The sequence below is a fragment of the Bombina bombina genome, chromosome 9, assembly GCF_027579735.1.
Source record: "Bombina bombina isolate aBomBom1 chromosome 9, aBomBom1.pri, whole genome shotgun sequence".
NCBI classification, from domain to species: Eukaryota; Metazoa; Chordata; class Amphibia; order Anura; family Bombinatoridae; genus Bombina; species Bombina bombina.
Window position 1 is genome coordinate 28165346 of NC_069507.1, and position 11447 is coordinate 28176792.

Below are 11447 nucleotides of genomic sequence, written 5' to 3' on the forward strand. Positions count from 1 at the left end.
CAGTAAGGCTATATTATGACTGTGCACAGTAAGGCTATCTTATGATTGTGCACGGTAAGGCTATCTTATGCTTGTGCACAGTAAGGCTAGCTCATGCTTGTGCACAGTAAGGATATCTTATGATTGTGCACAGTAAGGCGATCTTATGATTGTGCACAGTAAGGCTATATTATACTTGTGCACAGTAAGGCTATTTCATGCTTGTGCACAGTAAGGCTAGCTCATGCATGTGCACAGTAAGGATATCTTATGATTTTGCACAGTAAGGTTATCTTATGCTTGTGCACAGTAAGGATATATTATAATTGTGCACAGTAAGGATATCTCATGCTCGTACATAGTAAGGCCATCTCATGCTTGTGCACAGTAAGGCTATCTTATGATTGTGCACAGTAAGTCTATCTCAAGCTAGTGCACAGTAAGGCTATAGCTCATGCTCATGCATAGTAAGGCTATCTCACGCTCATACACAGAAAGGCTATATCATGCTCATGCACAGTAAGGCTATCTCATGCTCATGCAAAGTAAGGCCATCTCATGCTCATGCACAGTAAGGCCATCTCATGTTCAAGCACAGTAAGGCTATATCATGCTCATGCAAAGAAAGGCTATATCATGCTCATGCAAAGGTTATCTCATGCTCATGCACAGTAAGGCTATTTCATGCTCATGCACAGTAAGGCCATCTCATGCTCATGCACAGTAAGGCCATCTCATGCTCATGCACAGTAAAGCTATCTCATGCTCATGCACGGTAAGGCCATCTCATGCTCATGCACAGTAAGGCTATCTCATGTTCATGCACAGTAAGGCCTGTCATGCACAAGTACCTGCCATGGTCTCTTTATTGGGATAAACAACACATATCTCATGCTTGAACACAGTAAGACTATCTCATGCTCATGAACAGTAAGGTTATCTTATGCATGTGCACAGTAAGGCCATATCCCATACATGTGCACAGTAAGGCTATCTCATGTTCATGCACAGTAAGGCTATATTATGATTGTGCAAAGTAAGGCTATCTTATGATTGTGTACAGTAACGCTATATTATAATTTTGTACAGTAAGGATATCTCATGCTTGTGCATAGTAAGGCTATCTTATGATTGTGCACAGTAAGGCTATATTATGCTTGTGCACAGTAAGGCTATATTATGACTGTGCACAGTAAGGCTATCTTATGATTGTGCACAGTAAGGCTATATTATGCTTGTGCACAGTAAGGGTATCTTATGATTGTGCACAGTAAGGCTATCTTATGATTGTGCGCAGTAAGGCTATATTATGACTGTGCACAGTAAGGGTATCTCATGCTTGTGCACAGTAAGGCTATCTTATGATTGTGCACAGTAAGGCTATATTATGATTTTGTACAGTAAGGATATCTCATGCTTGTGCACAGTAAGGCTATCTTATGATTGTGCACAGTAAGGCTATATTATGCTTGTGCACAGTAAGGGTATCTTATGTTTGTGCACAATAAGGCTATATTATGACTGTGCACAGTAAGGGTATCTCATGCTTGTGCACAGTAAGGCTATCTTATGATTGGGCAAAGTAAGGCTATCTCATGCTTGTGCACAGTAAGGCTATATTATGACAGTTCACAGTAAGGATATCTTATGCTTGTGCACAATAAGGCTATATTATGACTGTGCACAGTAAGGCTATCTCATGCTTGTGCACAGTAAGGCTATATTATGACAGTGCACAGTAAGGATATCTTATGATTGTGCACAGTAAGGCTATCTCATGCTTGTGCACAGTAAGGATATCACTTCAACTATTATTTATTAGACTAGAAGTATTGTTATTAGTGCACCTGTAATGCAAAAATATTTGGATCCAAATTGAAATGTACTAAACACCTTTTATTTCATCAGTTTCTTGTAGCAGAAAAACAAACTGAACTTATGTTCCTGTCTCTTTAAGAAACCCAGCAGTACAGTGTAAAATAATTACAAGCTGGGGCTAAGAGCCCCTTCCCTCTTGCAGCACCAGCCATCAGACACATAGGGTTATATAATCCCAGCGAGTATCCTGGTTTTTACTTCTTGTATTTCAGGCTATATTTAGCTGATGGAACAGCTGGGCTGGGAGCTGGTTTACAGATTTTCTCTGCTTGCAGACCCTGTACTTACACTGTTAGTGGCAAATACTAGCTTATGGGTCACTGTGCACCAAACAGTCTTTAAAGCAACTGTGATTTATTTGCTAGGCTAAGTTGCTTCACGGCTTTCTTCATGAATCATATATGGGGGTGACACAGTCAGCTAATAACTGGCAATACCAAAAACCTACTGATAACATATAGAAGAATTCACCTATATATTTCTATAAATCTCTCTCTCTCTCTCTCTCTCTCTCTCTCTCTCTCTCTCTCTCTCTCTCTCTCTCTCTATATATATATATATATATATATATATATATATATATAGTGGGACCTAATTAGTACAATCGTACTGCAGGAAAGTAGTTCTGCTCTCCATTTAAAGGGACACTCAGGTTAAATTTAATTTTCATGATTCAGATACAGCATGTCATTTTAAACAACTTTCCAATTTACTTCCATTAAAAAAAATGTGCACAGTCTTTTATATTTACACTTTTTGAGTCACCAGATCCTACTGAGCATGTGCAAGAATTCACAGACTATACGTATATGCTGATTGCTATCACATGGTACAAGGGGAGTGGAAATATACATAACTTTGAAAATTGTTATAAAAAAAATCTACTACTCATTTGAAGTTCAGACTAAGTGCTATTGCATTGTCTTGTTATCTTGCATTTGTTGATTATGCAAATCTAATGTGTTGACTGGTCCTTAAAGGGAAACTAAACCCACATTTTTTCTTTCATGACTCAGATAGAGCAGCAATGTTAAGCAACTTTCTAATTTACTCCTATTATCTTTTTTGTTTTGTTCTCTTGATATCTTTATTTAAAAAGCAGGAATGTAAGCTTAGGAGCCAGACCATTTTGGGTTCAGCACCCTGGATAGCGCTTGCTTATTGCTGGCTACATTAAACCACCAATTAGCAAGTGCTGTCCATGTTCTAAACCAAAAATGGGCCGGATCCTAAGCAGTTTTTCAAATAAAGATAGCAAGCAAACGAAGACAAATTTATAGTAGGAGTAAATAAGAAAGTTGCTTAAAATTGCTGCTGTATCTGAATCATTAAAGAAAAATTGGGTTTAATGTCCCTTTAAGAGGCTAAGATATTTCAGTGCTGTGTGAATACAGGATAAAATCAGACTGGGGCATCATTCACACACAGAGAGTATCAGCTAATGGCTATCAGTAGTGCTGGTTATTTATTTATTTGTTTGCACAGTTTTTTATTTGCTTTTGAATGTAGCAAGTAAACACATAACAGTCACACAAGCATATGGTAGCAATATCCACACATTAAATGGACATGTTAGAATTAATTAGCACATATTTTTGCATTACTGACACTAGCTAACTACATGTTGAATCACTGCCAGCGGGTTAAACACATAGGTAATGTCACACTCGTAAGCCACAAGCTGCGCTCAAGCAGGAAACACTAATGAGCCAATAAAGAGCGACAGTCATTTGACTGGCCATTCACCTCCGTGTTCTGCTCACGCTGTTATCTAAGCTCAGTAATTTAAAGTAATTAATACTCTAATGAATAAGAGATTGTATTTTTTGCTTTACCGACTGACTAAACGGTACAAAAAGAGGCAACAACTGAATTTAGGGTTAGAAAAACCATTCGTAGAGAAGACCCCAGGTCCGCTAGTAGAAGATCATTCCCCAGTGTTTTTCTTACTATTTCAAAAATAAAAACAAATACCCAGCAACATGTCATGTGATTTCATGTGCGCTATTTATTCATCACAAACTGCCCTTTCTAGCTCTCTGGAAGCAAACTCCTCAGTCATTCACTCTCAGATCATTGTAGTGCTCTCCTTCTTTGGATTCTGTATTTCACTACACTACAGTCAATATACTTAAGTCGGCAACACACGTGACCTTTCTCACACGTCTGGTCTGCTTGCTACTCACCAAGGGGCTCCCATGTGCTATTTAAGACCATTTGATGTTTATAAGTCACCAGCTGACTTCTCCCATCGTATCTGTGTTGCTAATCTTCCCATAGCACAGCCTGGATCTGTTCAATCAATGAAATATGATAATGTACCTATAGGTAATATAGCGCCCCCCCCCCTACACCATACTTGCTAATAGTTGCTATCTAGACCTTTAACAAAGTAACATTTTGCATTAAAATGTTTAGGGCAGATCTTCCCCTCTCTGCTTTTCCTGTTTTAATATGTCTTGTTATAAATAATACTGATCTCCAACACAGGTGAGAACTACCATTGGTGCAGCAGGTGCGATGGCACCAGGGCCCAAGTGCTGGGGGACCCATAGCAGCCAGTCCAGTGGCGTATTTAGGTTTTGTGCTGTCCTAGGCACTCAAAATTCTGCTGCCCACCCCCCCAAAAGGCCTTTTTCCCCCTTAATATTTTTTTGGGTCAGTGGGTAAAATGTTTTTTTGCTTTTTATTTCATAACAATTCAAAATAAAATGGGATAGCAAAACACTTGCATACAAGTGGGTTGAATTGCATGCATCTCATATCATTTTCTCCCTGAGAGAAGGGAGAGAAAAGAAGGGAAGGGGAGCAAAAGGAAAGAAGGGGGAGAGAGAGAGAGAAAAGTGGGGAGGGAAAGAAGGGAGTGAAAGAAGGGAGCAAGGGAGGCAGTTGAGAGGAAGAAGGGAGGGAGGGAAAGAAAGAAAGAAAGAATGGAGTTAAAGGAGGGAGTTGAGGAGGAAGAGAGTTGAGGAAGGGAGGGAGAAAGGGGAAGAAGGGTGAGAGGAAGGGAGGGAAAGAAGAATACACTTTGAAAAAATCACTGCCCTTTACATGCAACATACAGTAATTACCATCATTCAAGTAATTAAACTTTTTAAGTGTCCATTTACTATTTACTCCGTGAGTTTATGAATGCAGAGACAGCTAGCTATTAGTAGCTAACATACATTAGCGCTGAGAGTTTATGATTAGACATCACATGAATGCAGACAAAGCTAGCTATTAGTAGCTAACATACATTAGCGCTGAGAGTTTATGATTAGACTTCACATGAATGCAGAGACAGCTAGCTATTAGTAACTAACATACATTAGCGCTGAGAGTTTATGATTAGACATCACATGAATGCAGAGAAAGCTAGCTATTAGTAGCATACATTAGCGCTGAGAGTTTATGATTAGACATCACATGAATGCAGTGAAAGCTCGCTATTAGTAGCTAACATACATTAGCGCTGAGAGTTTATGATTAGACATCACATGAATGCAGACAAAGCTAGCTATTAGTAGCTAACATACATTAGCGCTGAGAGTTTATGATTAGACTTCACATGAATGCAGAGACAGCTAGCTATTAGTAACTAACATACATTAGCGCTGAGAGTTTATGATTAGACATCACATGAATGCAGAGAAAGCTAGCTATTAGTAGCATACATTAGCGCTGAGAGTTTATGATTAGACATCACATGAATGCAGAGACAGCTAGCTATTAGTAGCTAACATACATTAGCGCTGAGAGTTTATGATTAGACATCACATGAATGCAGAGACAGCTAGCTATTAGTAGCTAACATACATTAGCGCTGAGAGTTTATGATTAGACATCACATGAATGCAGAGAAAGCTAGCTATTAGTAGCTAACATACATTAGCACTGAGAGTTTATGATTAGACATCACATGAATGCAGAGAAAGCTATCTATTAGTAGCTAACATACATTAGCGCTGAGAGTTTATGATTAGACATCACATGAATGCAGACAAAGCTAGCTATTAGTAGCTAACATACATTAGCGCTGAGAGTTTATGATTAGACTTCACATGAATGCAGAGAAAGCTAGCTATTAGTAGCATACATTAGCGCTGAGAGTTTATGATTAGACATCACATGAATGCAGTGAAAGCTTGCTATTAGTAGCTAACATACATTAGCGCTGAGAGTTTATGATTAGACATCACATGAATGCAGACAAAGCTAGCTATTAGTAGCTAACATACATTAGCGCTGAGAGTTTATGATTAGACTTCACATGAATGCAGAGACAGCTAGCTATTAGTAACTAACATACATTAGCGCTGAGAGTTTATGATTAGACATCACATGAATGCAGAGAAAGCTAGCTATTAGTAGCATACATTAGCGCTGAGAGTTTATGATTAGACATCACATGAATGCAGAGACAGCTAGCTATTAGTAGCTAACATACATTAGCGCTGAGAGTTTATGATTAGAAATCACATGAATGCAGAGACAGCTAGCTATTAGTAGCTAACATACATTAGCGCTGAGAGTTTATGATTAGACATCACATGAATGCAGAGAAAGCTAGCTATTAGTAGCTAACATACATTAGCACTGAGAGTTTATGATTAGACATCACATGAATGCAGAGAAAGCTATCTATTAGTAGCTAACATACATTAGCACTGAGAGTTTATGATTAGACATCACATGAATGCAGACAAAGCTATCTATTAGTAGCTAACATACATTAGCGCTGAGAGTTTATGATTAGACATCACATGAATGCAGAGAAAGCTAGCTATTAGTAACAAACATACATTAGCGCTGAGAGTTTATGATTAGACATCACATGAATGCAGAGACAGCTAGCTATTAGTAGCTAACATACATTAGCGCTGAGAGTTTATGATTAGACATCACATGAATGCAGAGAAAGCTAGCTATTAGTAGCTAACATACATTAGCGCTGAGAGTTTATGATTAGACTTCACATGAATGCAGAGAAAGCTATCTATTAGTAGCTAACATACATTAGCGCTGAGAGTTTATGATTAGACATCACATGAATGCAGAGAAAGCTAGCTATTAGTAACAAACATACATTAGCGCTGAGAGTTTATGATTAGACATCACATGAATGCAGAGACAGCTAGCTATTAGTAGCTAACATACATTAGCGCTGAGAGTTTATGATTAGACATCACATGAATGCAGAGAAAGCTAGCTATTAGTAGCTAACATACATTAGCGCTGAGAGTTTATGATTAGACTTCACATGAATGCAGAGAAAGCTATCTATTAGTAGCTAACATACATTAGCGCTGAGAGTTTATGATTAGACATCACATGAATGCAGAGAAAGCTAGCTATTAGTAACAAACATACATTAGCGCTGAGAGTTTATGATTAGACATCAGATGAATGCAGACAAAGCTATCTATTAGTAGCTAACATACATTAGCGCTGAGAGTTTATGATTAGACTTCACATGAATGCAGACAAAGCTAGCTATTAGTAACAAACATACATTAGCGCTGAGAGTTTATGATTAGACATCACAAGCTGATCTAAGCAGTGCACAGACGCATCCAGTCTGTTAGTTACTAAGACCTGCAATAAGCACTGCGCTCGCAGACCCACCACAGCTGACAAGGGGAGGCAGCATATTGGCACAAGGTCTTCTCCTCCAGCCTCACACTGTAAGCATATCCCCGGGCAAGTTTCTCACCAAGAACGCTTCCACTTTAAAAATGCCGGCGGCTCTAAATGAAGCAACGGTTTAAAGGAGCACTGCCTGTGAAGAGTGGCCTTAATCAGCGCACGTGCCTTGTCTATTCTGTAAAAGCCTGCACTTTATCGCTCACTGTACTGTGTGCTGGCTTTTAGAGAGAGGATAGGGCAGATGTGCTGCCCCTCCCAAATCTGCCTCCCTAGGCACCGGCCTTGTTGGCCTAGGCCAGAATACGCCCCTGAGCCAGTCTATACATAAGTGTGTGCAGAATCTGTACAATCCTAATGCAGGGGATCCTTTATTAGTGCAGGTTGCAGATCTATCTATCCTCAAAATCATTATGCAGAGCAGCATATATATTATCACTATTGCTTATTACTGAGTTTTTTTTAATAAAGTGAAAAAAAAATGTTTAAATTTCATTTGAAACTACAACAGTATCAGTTATCAACTTCCTGCTAGACATTGGCTGAGAGGTACTTCCTGCTAATACTCATTGGCTGAGAGGTACTGCACTTTCTGCTAATACTCAGAGGTACTTCCTGCTAATAGTCATTGGCAGCTAGACACTTCCTGCTAATGCACATTGGCTCAGAGGTACTTCCTGCTAATGTTCATGGCTGAGAGGTACTTCCTGCTAATGTGTATGGCTGAGAGGTACTTCCTTATAATGCTAATTGTCTGAGAGGTACTTCCTGCTAATGTTCATGGCTGACAGGTACTTCCTGCTAATGCTCATGGCTGAGAGGTACTTCCTGCTAATGCTCATGGCTGAGAGGTACTTCCTGCTAATGCTCATGGCTGAGAGGCACTTCTTGCAAATGTTCATGGCTGAGAGGTACTTCCTGCTAATGCTCATGGCTGAGAGGTACTTCCTGCTAATGTTCATGGCTGAGAGGTACATCCTTCTAATGCTAATGGCTGAGAGGCACTTCCTTCTAATGCTCATGGCTGAGAGGCACTTCCTTCTAATGCTAATTGGCTGAGAGGTACCTCCTGCTAATGCTAATTGACTGAGAGGTACTTCCTTCTAATGCTAATTGGCTGAGTAGTACTTCCTTCTAATGCTAATTAGCTGAGAGGTACTTCCTTCTAATGCTAATTGGCTGAGAGGTACTTCCTGCTAATGCTCATGACTGAGAGGCACTTCCTGCTAATGCTCATGGCTGAGAGGTACTTCCTGCTAATGCTAATTGGCTGAGAGGCACTTCCTTCTAATGCTAATTGGCTGAGAAGCACTTCCTGCTAATGTTCATGGCTGAGAGGCACTTCTTGCTAATGTTCATGGCTGAGAGGCACTTCTTGCTAATGTTCATGGCTGAGAGGTACTTCCTGCTAATGTTTATGGCTGAGAGGCACTTCCTGCTAATGTTAATGGATGAGAGGTACGTCCTGCTAATGTTCATGGCTGAGAGGTACTTCCTGCTAATGCTCATGGCTGAGAGGTACTTCCTTCTAATGCCAATTGGCTGAGAGGTACATCCTGCTAATGTTCATGTTTAAACACTGTCCTTTCAATAAAAAACTTTCAACATTGCTGTTTGTAAAATAAATGGTATATTACACAACCAGCAAGAACCCTTGCACATTAAATTCTGTATCTTCTCCTTCCTGTAGGACCACTTTCAGAAGTTCATCCCATCTGTTGGTGGACACATGGTTGTTGATGGACAAATAGGTGTTGGAGGAGGTGGATATGGTTTGGTACATGGCGGTGGAAGAATGGTATCCAGCCTATCTGGTGGTCAGTATGGGCCAGGAGGTCTGCAACCACCCACACCTCCACCTAAACCAGGGAGCAAAGGTGCAGCTGGAGCTGGTCAGGCAGGTGGTGCTGGCAGTGGTGGACAAGGAAGCAGAGGTATTGACAGCACAGGAGGAAAAGGTGAGTGACACATTGTTTGTTTGTTTGTTTTTTTATCCAGCCTTTATTAAAGAATTTAATATAATACAAAAGGAAAGAAAAGGGAGTGAAATGATTCATGACATTAAAATACAAAACAGGTTACCAATGTAAGCACAGCTTCAATAATATACACATGAAACTGGAAAGTGATTATAGTTACAACAAACAATGGCCCAAATTACAAATTTTACGTTAGAGGCTGTGCAGTGCTAACAAGCAGTTTTGTTTCACCTCTCACTTACCTACAGTGCTGGTATTACCAGTTTTCAGAAACCCGGCGTTAAAAGACAAGAAGTGAGCGTTGAGCAAAATGTTGCTCATTACCGCACTCCAATACCAGCACTGCTTAAGTCAGCTGTGAGTACATGCTCGTGCACGATTTTCCCATAGGGATCAACGGGGAGAGCCGGCTGAGAAAAAGTCTAACACCTGCAAAAAAGCAGCGTAAAACACAGCCCCATTGATTCCTATGGGGAAAGCTATGTATACACCTAACACCCTAACATGAACCCCGAGTCTAAACACCCCTAATCTTACACTTATTAACCCCTAATCTGCCGCCCCCGACATCGCCGACACCTGCATTATATGTATTAACCCCTAATCTGCCGCTCCGGACACCACCGCCGCCTACATTATACTTATGAACCCATAATCTGCTGCCCCCAACATTGCTTCCACCTACATTATATTTATTAACCCCTAATCTGCCGCCCCCAATGTCGCCGCCACCTACCTACACTTATTAACCCCTAATCTGCCACCCCCAACGTCGCCACCACTATAATAAACATATTAACCCCTAAACCGCCGCACTCCCGCCTCACAAACATTAGTTAACTATGATTAACCCCTAATCTTCCATCCCTAATATCACCGCCATCTGTCTACATTTATTAACCCCTAATCTGCTGCCCCCAACGTCACTGCCACTATACTAAATGTATTAACCCCTAAATCTAAGTCTAACCCTAACCCTAACACCCCCTAACTTAAATATAATTTAAATAAGTCTAAATAAAATTCCTATCATTAACTAAATTATTCCAATTGAAAACTAAATGCTTACCTGTAAAATAGACCCAAAGCTAGCTACAATATAACTAATAGTTACATTGTATCTAGCTTAGGGTTTATTTTTATTTTACAGGCAAGTTTGTATTTATTTTAACTAGGTAGAATCGTTGGATGTCTTAAAGATTTTAGCGTCATAAGATTCAATTGTCATTTGCAAAATTAATATGTTTACTAGTTCAGAGATAGTAAAATGAAAATGTCCACAGCTCTCCAATGCTAGAAAATTTCTTTATTAGGACAAAAAAGCTTTTTTGTCCTAATAAAGAAATTTTCTAGCATTGGAGAGCTGTGGACATTTTCATTTTGCTATACATATTTTGGTGAAGTGGCAGTTCACCTGTCTTCACGAGCACTCCTGTCCTCTAGTGCTGTTCCACATTGAACTGTTTCAGTAGTTCAGAGATAGTAGGGGTCTTTTTTTTTACAAAATGCCCTTTTAATGGCTATTGGTAGTTTAGTATTAGCTTAGGGTTTTTATTTTGGGGTGACTTTTTTGTTTTTATAGGGTATTAGATTAGGTTTATTTTTTATTTTGGATAATTTCTTTTTTTTCTGTAATCTTAGGTTTTTTATTTTAATTTAATTTAATCTTAGTTTTTTTATTTTTATGTAATTTTTTTTTTTATTTCATGTAAAGATAGGATTTTTTCATTTTATGTAATTGTAGTTTAATTGGGGTTAATTTAGGGGGTGTTAGGTTAGGGGGCTTAGTTATTAGATCTTTGCGTTGTGGAGGGTAGGCGGTTTAGGGGTTAATAGGATAATTAGGGAGATTGCATTGTGGGCGGTTGGTGGTTTACGGGTTAATAGGGTAATTAGGTACTTTGTGTTGTGGGCGGATGGCGGATTAGGGGTTAATAGTGTTAAAATGTACTTTGCGTTGTGGGGGGTTGGCGGTTTAGGGGTTAA

General features: G+C 39.5%; 1 protein-coding gene across 1 annotated transcript in view; it reads left to right on the forward strand.

Annotated features, from left to right (window-relative positions):
- The window catches only part of MYOZ1 (myozenin 1), a 44435-nt gene that overhangs the window by 26638 nt on the left and 6350 nt on the right, over positions 1-11447 (forward strand). The window contains exon 4 of the mRNA XM_053692009.1: positions 9173-9440. Coding sequence (XP_053547984.1) covers positions 9173-9440 — 268 coding nt within the window. The remainder of the gene's footprint in view (positions 1-9172; positions 9441-11447) is intronic.